The sequence below is a fragment of the Anoplolepis gracilipes genome, chromosome 11, assembly GCF_047496725.1.
Source record: "Anoplolepis gracilipes chromosome 11, ASM4749672v1, whole genome shotgun sequence".
In the NCBI taxonomy this organism is placed as follows: Eukaryota; Metazoa; Arthropoda; class Insecta; order Hymenoptera; family Formicidae; genus Anoplolepis; species Anoplolepis gracilipes.
Window position 1 is genome coordinate 4,693,546 of NC_132980.1, and position 19,234 is coordinate 4,712,779.

Below are 19,234 nucleotides of genomic sequence, written 5' to 3' on the forward strand. Positions count from 1 at the left end.
TCCTAGACAGCGGTGGTTCCGGCCCCACCACGTTTCACACGCTGCAAATTCCACGAATCATACTCCATCGCTTTCGATTCTAGGCATCGTCGAACCAACGATACATCTTGTTCAGCTTCTCTAAACTGTATCTACGTTGAAGGATGAAAACGTATCCGGTGTGCGTTTAAGGTCAACGTACGCGCTTACGTGTGGCCATAATACCCGAAGAAGAGCGTAGCCGAGAGCTATACGATAACGGTGTCGGTGTCAAATTCACGCGACATTCCGTAGCTGTCACCATGGCTTGTTCGTGATTATCGCTTTTAATCCTCATTTATTGCCAATGAATCGTGATTTAGAAAATGTACAAATACCGTTACAAAATACATTCGAAATACAGGTATGCCACCTCGAATCATACAAACACGATGCAAAAAAAAAACAATAAAAAAGGAAACAAAAGAAAAGGAAGAAAGCGTAAAGGAAACTTACCGAGAATCGCTTGAAGGGTCTGCTCGTCCCCGTCCCCGATGACGTCCATGCCTCCGCCGTGGATGGTCGTCGAAGCCCGTTGCTGCGGACCCGATCAACGGGCCCCAACATTCCGCGACGTTCCGGCCGCGATGAGGACTCGCTCCGTCGCGATGTCCCACATAGCCAGAGCGAAGCGTGAACCCAAAAGTCCTGCGCGAGGTCTCTCTCGCTCACTCTCTCGTCTCCTTCAATCCAGTCGAGCGGGACCAACTATAACTACCGACTACGCATATCGATACACGACGAACACAGCCATTTCGCGCGGCACAATCGTTTCGCGGGTCCAGACGATGACGCGAAGAAATAATACCACGAGATGTTGCCGTCGCGGTCCTGCCAGTCGGCGAACTGTTCCGCGAGTCGCTCGAGTCGCGGTAATACCGTGTCACGGACTAAAATCCAAGCCTCGCGCGTGAGACATAATGCAACGCGCACACATACATACATGTTCGTATGTGTACGCTGAGCAAGGCCGTATCTATTTCTTTTGGGACCCTGACAAAAGCGTCATATTTTTCGAAATTCAATTTATTGTTACTAGTACGATTATCAAAAACAAACTCCGTATTCTAGAAATTTTTTTCAATCCTCACTCTATTTCAATAACACTTGCGTAAAGTAGAATGCCATTTTTTTAATTATGCGCAACTGAGATCCCAGTAAAAAATTTCTCATATATAATTATATATAACAATATAAAAGTATATAGAAATATATAAAATTCTGTATAAGTTATGTATAGTTATGTATAGTATGCATAATTTTGTATTATTGTTGACTGACATTTAGCCAACATTAATATTAAATTATATATAATTATACAATAAGTCATATATTATTGTATATAATTATACATAACTTATATAAAATTTTATATATTTCTATATAATTTTATATGGTCATATATCATATATGATTATACATAACAAATTTTTTACCGGGATATTTCAATGAATGACAGAGAGTAATTCTATAGATTACATTTGAATAAATAGAAAAATAAAAAAATTTATAATAAATAAATATAATAAATCTATATTTATAAAGTTATATATATATATTTAATTAAATAGTTTTGTAATGTATAAAAAATATAAAATGTCAATTATTATATTAATTCTCTTTTCACCTCTTTCTCTCATCAACAGTTGTCTTTGTCATTCGCTTTTTTGTTTGTTTAGACACGTGGTCAGGTAATAAACAGGTAACAGAAGAACAAAGCTAAAAAAGAGATTTTCAATCTACTTGGAAATCAAATGCTTCAGAAATAGAGAAAAATCTCCCAAATAAATCTACAGTACATGATAAAATTCTTTATGCCTAATAGTTTTCATTTTCATGCGCTTAATATCTTCTCTGACATTTATATTTCCACTAATTTACTGATTACTTTTTTATAATGTCTAAAAAATGTCAATTGTTGTATCAATTATTCATTCATATATTATTTTATTAATTAATATATATGAATGAATAATTATATTTTTATGCATTCTGCTCAAATGTCATTAGAAATAAAATTATTGATACGAGATTTAAGATGACAGAATAAAAGAGTCATATTTATTTTATATTTGAATAGATAGAAAAATGAAAATTTAATAAACGTAATCAATCTATTTATAAAATTAATTATTGAATATTAATTATATAATAAATATAATAAAATATACGAGTAAATAATTAATATGATAAATTCTGTATAATATATATGTATAATTATATACAATTAAATCATTAAATAATAATATACGAGATGTTTTTTCATTCTAAAAATTACTTCTTCAAAATTTTAATATTAAAGTCATGCTTTTTGCCATTTTATGTACACTATATTAAAGTGCAAAAATAAATTGACCTTATATAATAACAATTTAAATAATATTAATCATTCATACATCAATAATTTTTTTGTTACTTATTTTTTAAATATCAATAACAACAAAGCTATTTTAAATGATCAAATTATAAAAACACATTTTGTATAGTATTTAATACAACAATGAAAAATAAATTTATTAATTATAAATATCTAATGAGAGGAAGAATTTTAAAATAACTATATATAATAATATCTATAAATATTTCATTCTCTGTTTTTCTTTCAATTTAATAAAAATATTATTTATATTTATTATATTAAATTTATTGAATTCAGTATCTAATAGCAAAATTTTCCTATATTTGGAAGGACAATTTAAAAAGTTTTTTTATCAAATTAATATGAACAGTGTTAATATCCCGGTAAAAAATTTCTCATATATAATTATATAACAATATAAAAGTATATAGAAATATATAAAATACTGCATAAGTTATGTATAGTTATGTATAGTTATGCATAATTTTGTATTATCGTTGACTGACATCTAGCCAACATTAATATAAAATTATATATAATTATATAATAAGTCATATATTATTGTATATAATTATACATAACTTATACAAAATTTTATATATTTCTATATAATTTTATATGGTCATATATCATATATGATTATACATAACAAATTTTTTACCGGGATGTTTTATTTAAATCGATAAAAGTGACATTTACCAATATTTTATGGTAACAATGCGATTTGTAAGTGGCTCCTGAACTTGCGAAATCCTCAATATCCCTAACTAGAATAGTATCCCGTTATGCTGTGTATTCTTTGCTATTCTCAATGACACGCTATTCTGGACCAGCTGTTCCATTGTAGATTGAAATTCCCCCTCTCGCGCCATTCTCCTACTACGCATTTGCCACGTGACCACGTGATCGTGCGTAAAGCAAGAAGTGAATGAAAGATAGAACGCTCAACGGTATTTCCATTTTGCGCATGTGTCATTAAAATAGAATGAAAGTTGAGTTTTCAGAACAGCAAGCGAGTTTGATCTCCACGGTTTTAGAATAAATTCTACTATATTTTTCATGTGTCTGCACGTAAATATAACCCTAGTGTCTTTCAGTGCAACAAAGAAAACCGTTGGTCACGTGATTAGTTTGCCCTGTTTGAACAGTCGCGCGCAAGAGACATAAAAAATCAAATCGAACAATTATTAGAATCTCAGAAAATATAAAAAAACAGAATAAAAAAGTAGAAACTTATATCTATTATATGCGTATTTATTATATATAATATTATGTATAATATATTATTTCGAAGTAATAATGCAATAGTCGTTTTGCATTTTTAAGCAAAATGTTTGAATGTGTAATGTATGTGTGTTTGTAAAATTGTTTTTTTGTTTTTAAATTTGTCTATAATTTTCCAAAAAGTAATCCCATACAATTGTGCCGTATCAGCCAAATTTCTTTCATTTCCGTATTAAATAATACAAAATATAGCAATATATATCGTAAATTAATAGCAAGAAATATCACGTGGATTTTAATCACTTTTGATTTTAGTTGCTCTTATTATAGAAATTTTCAATTCTGAATGTATATATAGCATTCTCAGCTAAATAATTAAAATTTAGAATAAATTGTAATTTCTCTTTCTTTTTTATAACTTTAAAGAGGACTATATGCAAATGTTTTTCTTGATATGCATAATCTTTCATAAAATTAAGAAAAATTATTATTAAAATTAGAAAAATTGTAGAGAAAGGTATGTGTATGTGTATGTGTATTTCGCTTTTCCCCCCCTGATCTCCAGCCACTTATTAAAAATTTGATACATATTCATGGATACTATAAACATTTATTACATCACATAAGTACAATTGAACACCAAGGGGTTACTAAATTATTGTTGTGTTATTGTTGTTATTTACCATTGTTATAATTATTGTTATTGTTATTACCATCGCTTATTTATACATCTATGCTAAGTCACTTGCGGCTTTGCGCATTCATAAATATATATTTTTTTTGTCTTACACAAATACATATTCTCTTAAATATACTTTTCTTTCTGTACAGTCTATGTACACATTATATATATATATATCTACACACACACATCTATATTTATATATTTACGCGTTTATGCATATATATATATATATATATATATATATATATATATATATATATATAATATACATGTGTGTGTTTGTCGAAGCTTGTATCAATAATTTGAATGAATAACAAGCGATATGGGTAGCAATAGGTTCAGATACATCGAATTACTTCAAATATTATATTAAGAAAATTTCAAATTATTTCGAATATTATTTGAAAGCAAGAAGTTCTTAAAAATGTTGAAAGTAAAAAATTTGAAAGTTTTGATTTGAAAGCTTAGAGATCAATGCCATTGTTACAATATTAGTATTAAATATAATATAAAAATTCAAATTTTTGTCTACAAGAAAGTATTTAATATTTCAGGGATGTTTTTTTTTTCAATTGTGAGGGATATTTTATAAATAATTTTGTTTTAGTTTAATTATTATTCTATAAATTTATATTATAGAAACTTATATATAAATAAATAGAAATTAGAATATACTTTTTTAGAATATTAAAAAAATTGAAATTATCTCTTTCTCTCTATGTTTGTGAAAGTTAGCAATAAATATTTGATGTTGATCTGCAATGTTAGTATAATGTAAAAAAATTTTCTATAAAGCTGTAATTATTAATAAAGAAAATTAATATATAATTATTAAGACTCACCCGGTAAAAAATTTTTATATATAATCAGACAAAAATGGTTGTATCTAATTATACAAATTTATATGTATACGAAATGTGTCCATATTTTATATATAATTACATATAATTATACATAAAATGTTGCAGGTATTGTGTATAAGTAATAAGTATGTATAAGCTTACATATACATAATTCTAATTGTAGCTATCAATCCATTTATATATAAATATACGTAACGTTTTATGCGGTGTCATTTATAATTATACATATTTTTACACAATTGTGTAGAATACTGTATAATTATATTCAATTCTGCATAACTATACATAAGAAATTTTTTATCGGGTATTAATATAAATATAAGATACTGTTTAATATAAACAGTAACAAAATATTTTTTTTCTTTGTATATACGTTGTTCTTTCTTCAATTCACTCTCTATTTCATATAAAAATCTAAATGATAATTGTATTTTCATCTTATTTATTTCAAATATGCATATATATATATATATATGTATATATATATATATATATATATATATATAATGAGTATATTTAGATATCATATATATATATATATATATATATATATACCTAAAAAAAGATTTTATAATATTCAAGACTTTCAACTTTCATTTTCGAGACAAATTTTCAAGATTTTCGAGAATTTCTCTTTTCAAATAATGTTCAAAAACAATTTGAATCTTTATATATGATTGAATTATTGGAAAATTTTCAAAAAGAAGACTCAAATGTCCACTACTAGATATTAATTATCTATATAATATTGAAGATCTTCGCTTTCTTTGCAGTACACATACAAAATTGTTCTACTCTGCTTTTTCGTGTACACACGAAAGCCAAATACATCTTATTCTGTTTAACTGATAGATTGATTTTATCCAAGATAAGTCGAGAAGTTATCAAAATTTTACTACACAAGAAGAGAACTATATAGTCGCTAAGATCTCGCAAATGCTCGTGTAATATACATCATGGATTTTAGATATATTCGAGCTGATACTATCAAGAAAATTTTGTATTGTGTATTTTGTGTGTGTGTATATGTGTAAGATAATTATTTTACTAATAAATAGTCTAAAGGTATTAGCAGCTGAATTAAATGCTTTCAACTAACAAAAAAATATTAATGGTGTAATAATCATTTATTGTCATGTAAATTCGCGGTGATAATTCAAATTTATGAGTCACATTGCACACTTAAATGAAATATATTATTGATATACCTATATATAAATTTTAAATTAAAATATCAACTAATAATTTTGTATATATAAAAGTGTAACATTTTGGAAGCATAAATAGATGGATATTTACACTTTCAAAAATACCTTAACATTTTCGATTTTACTTAACTATCAGATATTGTGTAACATTCAATTTTATATATTAATTATTGTAAAACAAATTATATATATAGATACATCTTTTTACATAAAATACATAAGAATAAGAATTATATATTATAAATTTATATATAATTTCTTTATAATATACTCTTTTGGAATTAACGAAAATTTACTTTTAACTGCTAAAGTTTTTTCATTATTAAATTAATTTGTAATCTAAACAACTATTATATTGAATAAGTGTTTGATAAGCAAATAGAAGCCAAATGCATTGTTGTTGGAACAAATATACAAAGTTTCGTACCAACATCTCATAAATATTTAATGGTGTATTCTTTGGCTAATTTGAAGGCCATCAATAAAAATATATAAAGGAAAGTTTTACCCGCTTTTCATAACTTTTTTAAATGTAACGTTATACGCCTTTATAACAAGCCTTGAAAAGAAAAAGTTTACTTAAAACTAACTGAAGAATTTGTAATGTATTTCTGAAACTTAGTTTATGGAAGGATTCCTGTATTTTTTAAATTATTAATTACTTAAAACCTATTGAAGTTTAGACACTTATATATAGAGAGAAAAAAAAAAGATTCCAAATTGTTCAAACAATATATATAGTTTGTATGACAACTATAAGCATGTACATTTTAAAAGTTTAAAATAATTTACATTTGAATAGACTGTACATAAATACGACAGATTTGATTCGTAACTATAAAAAATTAACATTTGTTCAATATAATAATTGTGTATATTATAAAAATTAATTTAACAATAAAAAATAATACACCTACACATTTATTCAGATCTTTTATCAAGATCAATTTTTTTTTCCTTTCTATTATATTGTACTACTCGTGTTCAGTCTTAGTCAATGAGAATTAAACAAAAGTAAAAATCAGAAAGGGATACTTTAAAATCAAGTAGGAACTAGAAATAGGATGATACCTAATCGATTTGGGTCCCATAAATTAGTAATTGTTTTTACTGTTATTCACGTGTTATGATCTGTAATTCCATTAAAGTAGATATTATGATTAACTTTAGCTCTTACACGTTGGAACAGTTCAGTAAATTTGTTCTTATATATCTATCTTGTTGGTGCTATAAATAACGAAGAATATCGTGATTGCTGTAGTCACAAAAAAATGGTTCCCGTCTACACATTTTTGCGCGTTTAAAAGTTAATTAGACTTATATTAGCTATTTTACAATTATACGAGGAATGCATAGAAAATTATATAGATCCCGAGTTTAATAACTGATCTTTAAATACAAATTTTATGATACGAATCGCGAATATATTATCGCCGCGTCTCAAGAGATTTTATATTTCTATAACACTTTGTAACTTATTTATATATATAAAATAATCTGATCTTGATTTAAGCGTATGCACCGCGCGATTCATATCGTGCTCGTCACTCTCTATAAACATAAATATTCTTTCTTCATGTTAAGCTATTTCTGATATCTCAGTTTCAAAGAAAAGCACCAGCTTAAAAAAAAAATGCACCCCTTTTTTTTCTTTTTGAGCTTTGCGATTGATATTAATTGTCAACGATTTGTCATGGCAGTAGTAAGTGGCAGCTTGTTAGAACGAGTTTCACCTCGTCTAAATATTGAGTGAGATAAAGATGGGATCGCCGGTTCACAGATTGACCGTTGAGATTCGTTAGGAATTAACGGTTTTGCAGTACACATGCACACACATTATATCTGTATATCTGTGTGTGTGTGTGTGTGTGTTGTGTGTGTATGTGTGTGTGTGAATATTCTTGTAGGCAATAATATTAAGTCCTCTTTCACAAGAAAAAAATGAAAAAGAGGATATTATTATAAAATAATATCCATTCAATCACTCGAGGTCGACGGTTTACTGTCTAGCGTCTGCTCAAAAAGATAAAGTGCCCTATGAAGAAATTCATACTGTTCAGCTGTTTGCACCATCCCTCCCCTGTCGTATCTAAAATATTAAAGATACTCGTATATTCGTGAAATCCACATAAAGTGTTTTGTGTAGCCAAAGCTTATTATTGTCCTTACCTCATTTGGCATAGAATACCCAATACGTCCACATTTCCATCTCTCGCAAGTTGAATCATTCCTATCGCTAACGCTATAAAACAGCCAGTTCGTCCTATACCCGCACTGCAGTGAACGACCGCTGGCCCTGGTAAGGAATTTACTTCCGCAGCCATGCTAACAAGCGCATCTGCAGTTTGAGGTACGGCATGGTCCGGCCATGAATCGTACCTAATGATAGATTTTACAGTTTATTATATACGTAAAATTTGTTCAAAACAAACTCGTTCGAGATATAAGGCCAAAGAATATTTTAGGAAAAACTTAATAATCTAACTAATAATAATTATACCAGCAAACGAAGGAGAGGACATCCCAGAACAACTTGGAGAAGGACAGTCACGCGTAAAACTGGCAAATCTGTTAGCGAGTTAAGAGTTAATTTGGTTAGGAATAGGGGATGGGTGGAAATCTTTTGTTGAAAGCCTATGTTCCTAAGAGAAATTTGGCGATTATGATGATGAATATTTATACCAATAATGTTGTAAGTGCCTCCTTTCTCCTTCATGCCTGATTTCCATGGTTCTGATAGTATATCCGTTCTTCGTATCGATATAGTTGACAATAATGGTGAAAGGTCCAGCTTGTATACGGCTGTTTTCCTCGAAGGGAAAATATGCGTCACACTTGGCCTTCGACGCTTCGTGCAATCTGGTTATCATCACGATTACAGAAACTTTTTCTGCCCAGATCATTCTCCAGAAATCCGCTATCGTGTGAGCTAATGGTCCCTGGGTCGCGATATATCTACCGTCTTCGCCGTCGTATCCCTACAACAATTTGTTTCGATTCTATTTATTACGGCCTTTAATTCGCGCGCGATCAATCAAATACGTAAATAATTTGATTATTCTACATACTCGGATGTAGTTGGCGTTTATATAACCGGCGAGAGGATCGTCGGAGGAACTTGGTAAGATCACTCTCGATTGCGGATTCGGCAAAACCGAGCCGTATCGATTCTTCACCCCTGAACCGCAAACGTCCACCTTCTCCGGAAGATTTAACGGCACCTCCCAAAATTCTTTGTACAATGTCGCCGGATCGTTAACAACTTTCTTCAGTTGGGTCCTTGACAATACATTTCCCGCGCTCAGTAAAAATTCTTCTGCCGTACATTCTCGAGTGGGAGTAACCATGTGCGGTGGACTTTCAGGAGCTGTTGCTAATTCTATGGTTAAACTCGTGCTTGATCCACGTCGTTCCAACAGTCCCTTTGCTTTTATACGTATCGCTTCCGGTCTACGTTCAGGTGTTGCAATGGACATCACCTGTTGATGTACAAAAATATAGAGGGAATATTCATATCACAATAATTGGATATGTATTTAAGAAGAAATGCATGCATCAACTAAAAGTTAATAAATCTAATATATTTTTGATTTGTAAATTTGACATTGCATAAAGAACTTTTAGCTTTTTAAAATTAATAACTAATTTGTGAGTTAAAGTAAAAATTTGCCCTGTAGAAAGTAATTTAATAAATTTATTATATACATTTATATAATTTAATAATTTTAGTGTATAATTTAATTATATATTATATATTTATATCTATTTTATTATATATTATATATTTTTAATTATATATTATATATAAATTTATATAATTTATAATAATTTTAGAATATAATTTACAAAAATAGTTTGCACAATGTCAAATTTATGAATCACAAAATGTTTTGGTTTATTAACTTTTTTGACATAATTGAATCTGTGCAGAGAGTTCCTCCTTAAATTATATATCTGTAGAATTCATTACCTCTGGTAAACCTGATGCTTGAACAACCGTTTGTACGGAGTGCGTAGATGTAGATTGCTTTGCAAATACTTCGTGAACCCATTTGGCTTCTACAGATCCTTTTGTGTCTTTACTAAACTTGTCTGACTGGCAAATGGCACCTTCCTCTACTAAATCGTGCCGATCGCCATCTTCGGTATCTTTTTCACGCGACATTTGTTTCCGCAGCCATAACAAGATCTAATAAAAAGTGCTTATTATTATTACATGATTATGAACAATTCGATATTGCAAGTAAATCAAATCTCGCAGATTTTTATAAGCTTTTAAAATAATTTGTTTTTGAAAAAGAAAGAAATATATCTCTTTCTCTCATGTTTGTGTAATAAAACATAAAGAAATATGTGTATTAAATAAATATGCGCTTACTAGAAATGTAAAAAGAATAGTGCCAGTGATGACAAAAAGTGTCACAAAGAAAGGCAATTGCCAATCTAGCCATGATAGAGCAGTTCTGGAATGTATCCTTTTGTCCGTTTGACTACTGAGTTGAGCCACTTGGAGATCCATTCCAGCATCATCCAGTCCAGTCATGGACTGCCGGATCCTGAATTTAAAATACTTTGAGATAAAAAACGTAAATACATCTTAAAATGCTTCACAAAATATTACCTGAATAAAGTTAGCCTTAGTATATCACAAATTCTGCGATGACCTACCTGTGATGAGATCTCGCAGGCATTCCCTTTGTAAATGGCAATAAGGAAATTGGCACTACTGTATCCTTATGCCACTTCTGTTCGCTGATTAAATAAAATTTCTCTACAGGATTTATATTATCGCTGTTGTTGATTGTTGTATCATAATAATTTACATCATTCATGTAATGATGAGTCAAGGAAATACTCGTACCATCTATAACAAAAATAATAATACTGTTACACACACACACACACACACACACACACACACACACACACACACACACACACACACACACACACATATACACACACACACACACACACACACACACACACACACACACACACACACACACAAAATATTATAATATAAATTGTATGCTACAAATTTTACACTAGAAATATTAAAAGCTATAAAATTGTAAATATTATTTGCACAATTTTATAATCATATGCATAAGGTGGTACACAACTTTGGTAACCTTAAGCAAAGTGGCAAGAATTGACATTTCCAACAGTTCTTTATCTCTTGAGAAAAAAAGTTGTATAAGCACACACAATTTTCGTTACTCATCAAGACGTAACAAAAGAGATGTTTCATTCTATATCGTTGACAAACAACTAAGTTAAATCTAATAGACAAGATCGGAAAAATCTAAGGAGGAGTTATAACCAATCAGCTACGTCAAAAGTTAATTCGAAAATAATATGTCATTCAATTAATAAATCTCGAAATGTATTCACTTTTGACGTAACTGATCCGTATAATTTTTCCTTAATATGAAAACGAGGATAGAATCGTAAGACAGATGATGCAGAGTGTCGACTGTCGACTATGTTATTCGTCAGCCATGATCAGCAGTGCACACACGCACGTATATACATGACACGCGCACATGCACATCCTAAGTAATAGAGCCACATATCGAGAGAAGTCGTAAATAAATCCGCATCCTGTTTTCTAAATAGTTGCAATAACAGAATAGCAGATACGCACGAGTACGTGAGTATGTGTGTGTGCGTACGTGCGTGTGTGTGTGTGCGAAAGAGAGAGAGAGAGAGAAGATTATCTTGTTTGATCGATACCTTTCGTCAACAGCATATACGCCAATATTGCGAGCACCGTATGATTGACGTGCGATCCACGAGCCTGACGAGTCGGAAGTAGTGTGTATGACACATGATCCATCTTGCTTGATAGAATCAAAATCGAATAAACGGTATGAAAAGCTCGCGCAAATTTCTCGAGGGAAAAGAACTGCCTAAAGAGACACTCTCACGTCTCGCTCCCTTGACCTGGGTCTTCGGTTCTATTCATAGTGTTGGCAACCGGCTCCGCGCCTCTTCCACTCTGTCGCGTGTAGTACGCGGGAGTAAGCGTGCAGCCAATCGAGATCGCGCTGATGTCGCCGGCCCATCGGCGCCGGCCAATCGCGGCGCGCTATCGCGCGCCAAAGTGGGGAAACGAGTCAGCGTGAATGAAAGCGCAGCACGTGCGATTAACGCGACAGCGCGTCAATCGCGGATCGACATTTCACGTTTATCCAATATAGGTATGTTGTAAATGCAGCGAGAATCATTTGTTCTCCGGTAACAATGGCTTCTGCACTAATATATAATAATGTATGTATACATATATATGCGCGCGCGTGCAGGCGAAATATATATAATGGAAAGAAGTCATTGTCTCTGGTCTCTTGTTCGAATTGGCGTCATTGCCGTCATTGCTATCACGCCGGATGAATTAAATCTCTTCCTGGCTTATGATAATGCAGGATGATTCACATTTCAATCTTTCCGGATTATCTCCAAAATTATATAGATGTTTGAGGAAACGTTTTAGATTAAAATTTTTATTTTTATTTCGAAAACTAAATATAGTGTATAAATAATACGCACAATTTGTTCTAACATAAGTAGAAGTGTGTCTGTTTATGAAGTTTGAAAGTCATTTTATGTTATTTCTTCTTAAAAAATTATATATCGGGGTGTTTTTCTTTTAGAGTTATAGAGTTTAGAAAATTGTTATACAATTGTTCTACCTATTTTTTTTTTTTTTGAAATTTGACGTATGTATACATTTACATATTATAAGTAAAATTGCTTGTGCATATAAGACTATTTTCTAAAAAAATATATTGTTTAAATATCTAAGATTTTACTTATAGAATTTTATATTTATTATAAGGATAAACAATGGTTACTATTTTTTTTTTAAGTTTCAGGAATATATTTTTATTTACAGAAAGTTTTGTCGTTTATGTACGATATCTTTTCTCAAAATAAGTTCTCTTTCTCTTTATGTGTGTGTCTTATGTTTAACTTTGATTTAATTTTTTTAAACAACTATTAGTTTTGAAGATAATCGCGTTGAAAGATTAATAAATGAGTCATATTATATGATACATTTGATTTTCAAAGATTTAACAAAATTTTCAAAATTTATCTTTCTCGTGATTTGAATGAGAAAATATTAATACGTTTTGTGCGCGCGCGTTGTGTGCGTGTGCGTGTGTGTGTGCGTGTGTGTGTGTGTGTGTGTGTGAAGGGGAGAAGAGAGAGAAAGGGAAGTTACTATAAATTTAAATAATAATATTATTATATAACACAAAATTAGTGTATTCTCGCATTAATTCATTCAAACTTTTTTATATTTTTTATTCTTTCAAAAAATACCTAATTTTTCTGAAAAACTCAAGAAAACGATTATATATAATATAAATATAAATATATAATTATACGTAAAATATACCCATATTTGTGTTTCTACTATTAATCTCTGTATGTACTAAGAGGAAAAATAGTAAGAAGAATAATTAAAAAATGACTAGAATAATTTGTACATTTTTTTTAAAGAGAAATTTGAGAAAAAATTACCTGTATATAATTATATATAAAAAATTTTTTTCTCACAAATCTTCAAATTTTTTTTCCTTAAGTAGCAATATACAAAAATTAATTTTCTAATTATTTTTCAATTATTCTGTATATTATTTCTTTTGTACGGACAGAGATTATAAGAAATAGAAATATATACGAACATATTTTATATATATTTATATTTGATTATATATATGTACATATATGGACCTTTTGTTTGAGATAAATCGTGTCTTGCTTTTTATTATCTAAATAAGTTTATTTTTGTTACAACATAAAATTTAAAGTTGATATATTATATATATATATATATATATATATCTCGGCATCAATTTTGTCGTTGATTTCAAACCTTCAAATGACTGCGAAATTTATGAATATCTTCGCATGCATTTTACGCGCCTATGTAGTTCTCAAGAATATACTGATGATTCATGAAACCGGATATACGTATTTGCCGTTCATGGTCGCTTAAACATCACATTCATTTCGCTACAAATCACACTATTTGCGTTTCACTTTTATATCTCTCTTTCTAACCCGGTAGAAAATTTGTTATGTATAATCATATATGATATATGACCATATAAAATTATATAGAAATATATAAAATTTTATATAAGTTATGTAGATTATATATAATAATATATGACTTATTGTATAATTATATATAATTTTATATTAATGTTGGCTAGATGTCAATCAACGATAATACAAAATTATGTATACTATACATAACTATACATAACTTATACAGAATTTTATATATTTCTATATACTTTTGTATTGTTATATATAATTATATATGAGAAATTTTTTACCGGGATTATACATGTTTTTAGCGCTATTTTGTGCTTTCGTAATGAAATGATATTCGTAATGAAATTATATAGAGAAGGTAAAAGAAGACTTTTCTTTAAAAAGCATTCTCTCATGACGATTCATATTTCTGTAACAATTTGATTATACACATTTTTTTTAGCAGAAAACTCGCTATCATATCATTGGCCGGTATTCATAGTCCGTTTTTATATATAAGATTATCTTAAGAGATGTTTTTAGTCGACTTAAGACTACGTTCAGCCAATCAGATGGCCGAATAAAATTTTAAGAAACCGTTAAGAATCGTTCTCTCTCTATAAATAATAATAAATGATACAATAACTGCTGTAGAGAGCAAGGGTACGAAACAAAATAAATTCATCGCTTGGAGATAAAAAAAAGAAAAAAAAAAAACACGTCATATACAGGGCCGAATCTACGATTTAGTAGCCCTTACGCTGACGATTATTTGATCTTATCTATAACTCCTCTAGAAAATTGAAGCACAAGCAAACAAAGAAGGTATTACAATTATACATGCAAAAATTGTCGTAAATTTACAAAATATTTTACATATAACAGAAAATAATGTATTGTATTATTTCAATATCAACTTTATTAACAAAAAATAATTTAATTTTTTACTCTTTGAGGAGGTTCTTATATGTGAAGCCCTACAGCTTATGTGATCCGACACTAGTCATGTGATATATGTCGAAAGATTTCTACTATTTTAAAGACTTGAATATCTTTGTACACAAGGTGTCCGGTAATTGGTGAAAAACCTAATAGCAGATTCTTGAGATCATTTGGAGACGATTTTTCCTGAGCGAAAATGTCAAGGCATCAATAATTTCTGAGTTATAAGCGATTGAAAAAAGGTGCCTTTTGCAAATTAAATTTTTTGAAGTTAAAAAATTACCAAAACTACATTCCTCAGTTAATTTCAGATAGAGTTTACTGTAATAGACTTTTAATTTAAGGCTTAATTACAAAGATATATAATATAATAAAAATAAAAATAAAAATTGCAAAAAATGATGACATCTCTTGATATTTTCGCTGAGGAAAAATCGACTCCAAATAATTTCAAGAATTTGCCATTAACAGGTTTTTCACCAATTACCAGACACTCTGTATATGTGTGTTTTATAGCAAAGTTAAAACGACAAAGATTTAAAAAAAATTGATAAATTAGTTTGTTGGAAACTTACTCGCGTATATGTGTGAGATTCTTTTTACATGACGCAAAAATACTTTAAGAATATACAAACAATATCTCTGATAATGTGTTCTAACGTGTGATAACGTTAAAAAAGCCTTTGTATGTGAACTCTTTATCTTTGTTTCTCTCTCTCTCTCTCTCTCTCTCTCTCTCTCTCTCTCTCTCTCTCTCTCTGTCTCTATCTTTGTCCATGTATGTGCATGTCTTTCTTCCCATTTTTCTTGTCATTTTTCTTTAATGACTATGTCAAATTTTTTTAAAGTAAGAGTTTTTTTGTATCAATAAGTTGTGATATCTCAACAACATAATAAAGTTTGATAAATAATCAAAAATATATAAGATATACTAATTAATAATATGTATTAACAATAAGAGATACATATTTCATCCTCAAAGAGAAAAAATTTTTCTGCTTGAATATACATACGTCACACATTGTAATCATGCCTGTAATTATATGTATGCAAAAATTACACATTCTCTTTCTCTCTGTCGAATCAATTTTTAAATTTCAAAATTCATATAATTTTTTTGCGTGTCGCAATACATTAAGTCTAGAATTAGCTTATTACAATTATATAGTTAAATTGGATGTATTGTTTAAGGAAAAATATCAACTATGATTGTAAATTATTGAATTCAGTATAATCGGTGACTTATTTGATTCATGTCGCACGCAATCTTTATTTAAATCAATTCATTCTTTAAGAAACTAGAACTAATTTAATTCTATTAAATAAAGTCTATATTTATTTTTGCAAAAAATAAAGCTTGTGTTCCATTTATATTAGCAATATTGACAATGCTATTGTTCATAAATAAATATATATATATATATGTGTGTATGTACATACATATATGAATGAAATTATGTATATATATAATTTTTTCAATATAATTTCAAAGTATCTACTTCCTGAAAAAAACATGGGAAGCCTAGAATTTTCAGGGATTTTGTTTTACCAGGAAAAATCAGGATATTTCTATAGAATTTTATTAGTTTGGAAAATAAAAAAAAATTTTTTTCATAATTTTGCTCTTATATTGCATACAGCTAATAAGTGAATTATGCGTTTGCAATATGTTATATATATATATATATATATATATATATATATATATATATATATATATATATATATATATATATAAATATAATATATATATATAAATATATATAAATATATATATATATATATATATATATATATATATATATATATATATATATATATAAATACTCATCTCTGTTTATACATTCAATATTTTGATAAAATATATGCAGTACATATTTTTTATTGTAATTTTTAGTGACAAATAAATTAAAATGTTATAAGTGAAAAGTGTTTTATAATAATATCTTATAAAAATAATTAGTCAAATTGTTCTTTATGTAAGTAAAAAACCTAGAAAACGCATGCAATAAAAAAATTTATTTTAAAGAGAGAAAATAGCATCAACAAAATTTGTTAAATATTTCTTAGAATTTTAAACAAAAATATCTGGAGGATGAGGGATATTTCAGGGAATTTTTTTAGAAGGTGATTCGAGTAGACAAGGAGTATACATACTGCCAAGCTACCTACTAGCAATCTATATAACATCGCTATAACAACACAGATAACAATGCCGAGAGACACGCCATATATCCACTCGCATTTTTCTCGGTTGTATACCTTGTGCCAAGGACGCAAGGACGCGGGGAGAACGATCCTTTCCCTCCTCTCTCGGGATGGTCTGTCACGTGGCGTTAAGACGTTGTCGCGATTGCCGGCATCACCCAGCGCACATCGACACCGGGGTGGATGACAAGAACATGGCTCTGTAGTAGATGAATCGCGCGGCTGCGTCGATACGGACACGCGTCGGACGCATCTGAATGGCGTCTAAACGGATTGCAAAATGACAGCCGACTGCATTCACCTCTTTCGCGCAGGGGCCGCGACGGGGGTCGACAGAGGGTGGTGCGACGGGGATGCATGCGGTGAGGAGGGACGGAGAGGGGAAGAGAGGGGGCAGCCGCGCGCATCCGTGACACGGATACGATCCACCGACCCACCCTTCCTCAGGTAGCCTCGCTTTATATCGCCCTCTTGTGCATACCGTACCGTAAACGATATGTTGCCTAGAAAGAGCTTTTATGCTCCCTAGAATTGTGTGTTGAGTATATTCAGTGCGTTTGATCCCTCGAAATTATTTTTAAAAAATATGAGAAGGACAATATCTCGCAAAAATAGAAATATCATAGACACAAATGGAATTTAAAATTCTTGTTCCAACATTAATGCGTTTTGTTTTCAATTTTTTATCGTTCAATCAATTCTCGTTTAAAAAAAAGAGGCAGCACAAAAAGGGACAAACAAAGTAGAGTGTTGGGTAGGTATAAGAACTGAAGGAGGGGAGGGAGGGGAACGTTGAATGAGAACTTCGAGGTCGACAAGAGGGTGAGTGGAGAGAAAATAGGAGGGTAGGAGGGATAGTGGAGGATAGGGGAAGGGATACAAACCGGCCTTTACCGTTTGGGAAGGGTGAAGAAAGGAGATAGAATGTAGGTTAGTCTCGTTGGCGAACAGCGTCCCCAATCGATACCCACGCAACAAACTTTTATGCTTTCTCCTCCCCTGTCAATCTCTTTCATCTTAACTATTTAACTAGCGAAATTAAAAGTATTTTTTTTTTTCAAAGAAGCTAACGCGAAGAGAAACCCGTGTTTCTTGATGTATTTTTTCGCCATTTATAATGGTGATACATTCATTAACAGATGTATGTTTAAATATGTTAAAACATATTTTAAACATTAGATTATTAGACAAATATTTGAAACATGATTTTTTTAAGGATGTATTAGTCATGGTGATACATTCATTAACAGATGTATGTTTAAATATGTTAAAACATATTTTAAACATTAGATTATTAGACAAATATTTGAAACATGATTTTTTTAAGGATGTATTAGTCATATGTGAAAACTTTGACAAAAGCATAAAAATATCGTAGACTGTTATGTTGAGTATTTGTGAAAAAGTTTAGCACATTTCTCTCTCTTAATGGTTTGAAAATTATTTAAGTTTAAATCAGTTTATGATTCTTATGGGAAATCACGGTTTTTTAGCATTTATTGACAAATTTGACAAGGAAAAAATATTATCAGCACAATGAAAATTTTCACATGTTTTAACAAAATTTTAATAAACTTTGTATAAACAAAACTTGAGTTAGACGCATTTACTCGTTAAAAGTTATTTAATTTATAAAAATTGTAATAAAATATGATTATTGCCGTTTATTATATTT

At 29.7% G+C, this 19,234-nt stretch overlaps 2 protein-coding genes across 5 annotated transcripts in view; both read right to left on the bottom strand.

Moving 5' to 3' along the window:
* The window catches only part of LOC140670967 (myelin regulatory factor), a 47,998-nt gene extending 47,081 nt beyond the window's left edge, over positions 1-917 (bottom strand). Inside the window, exon 1 of the mRNA XM_072901908.1 lies at positions 475-917. Within this exon, the coding sequence (XP_072758009.1) occupies positions 475-523 (49 nt within the window). The 5' untranslated portion in view covers positions 524-917. The remainder of the gene's footprint in view (positions 1-474) is intronic.
* A 5,676-nt stretch (positions 918-6,593) lies between these two features.
* LOC140670878 (tyrosine-protein phosphatase non-receptor type 7) lies at positions 6,594-17,865 on the bottom strand. 4 transcript variants are annotated; one of them, XM_072901692.1, is made up of 8 exons: positions 17,614-17,865; positions 11,026-11,221; positions 10,736-10,913; positions 10,328-10,546; positions 9,426-9,836; positions 9,040-9,335; positions 8,527-8,736; positions 6,594-8,446 (listed from the first exon to the last, which is right to left on the bottom strand). In XM_072901692.1, exons 2-8 carry the CDS (start codon positions 11,187-11,189, stop codon positions 8,335-8,337), a joined length of 1,590 nt encoding a protein of 529 aa, XP_072757793.1. In that variant the 5' UTR covers positions 11,190-11,221; positions 17,614-17,865; the 3' UTR covers positions 6,594-8,334. The 4 variants fall into 4 exon arrangements, with proteins under 4 accessions (XP_072757793.1, XP_072757791.1, XP_072757794.1 ...); XM_072901690.1 differs by lacking the exon at positions 17,614-17,865 and adding an exon at positions 12,097-12,223; XM_072901693.1 differs by lacking the exon at positions 17,614-17,865 and adding an exon at positions 11,755-12,060.
* Positions 17,866-19,234: the final 1,369 nt, after the last annotated feature.

Coding starts and splice junctions, on each gene's coding strand:
- LOC140670878 (XM_072901690.1), bottom strand. CDS start 12,199: ATGGATCATGTGTCATACACACTACTTCCGACTCGTCAGGCTCGTGGA. Junction 10,547..10,735: donor CTATTCTTTTTACATTTCTA/GTAAGCGCATAT, acceptor ACTTTTTATTAG/ATCTTGTTATGGCTGCGGAA. Junction 8,737..9,039: donor AGGCACTTACAACATTATTG/GTATAAATATTC, acceptor ATCTATCATTAG/GTACGATTCATGGCCGGACC.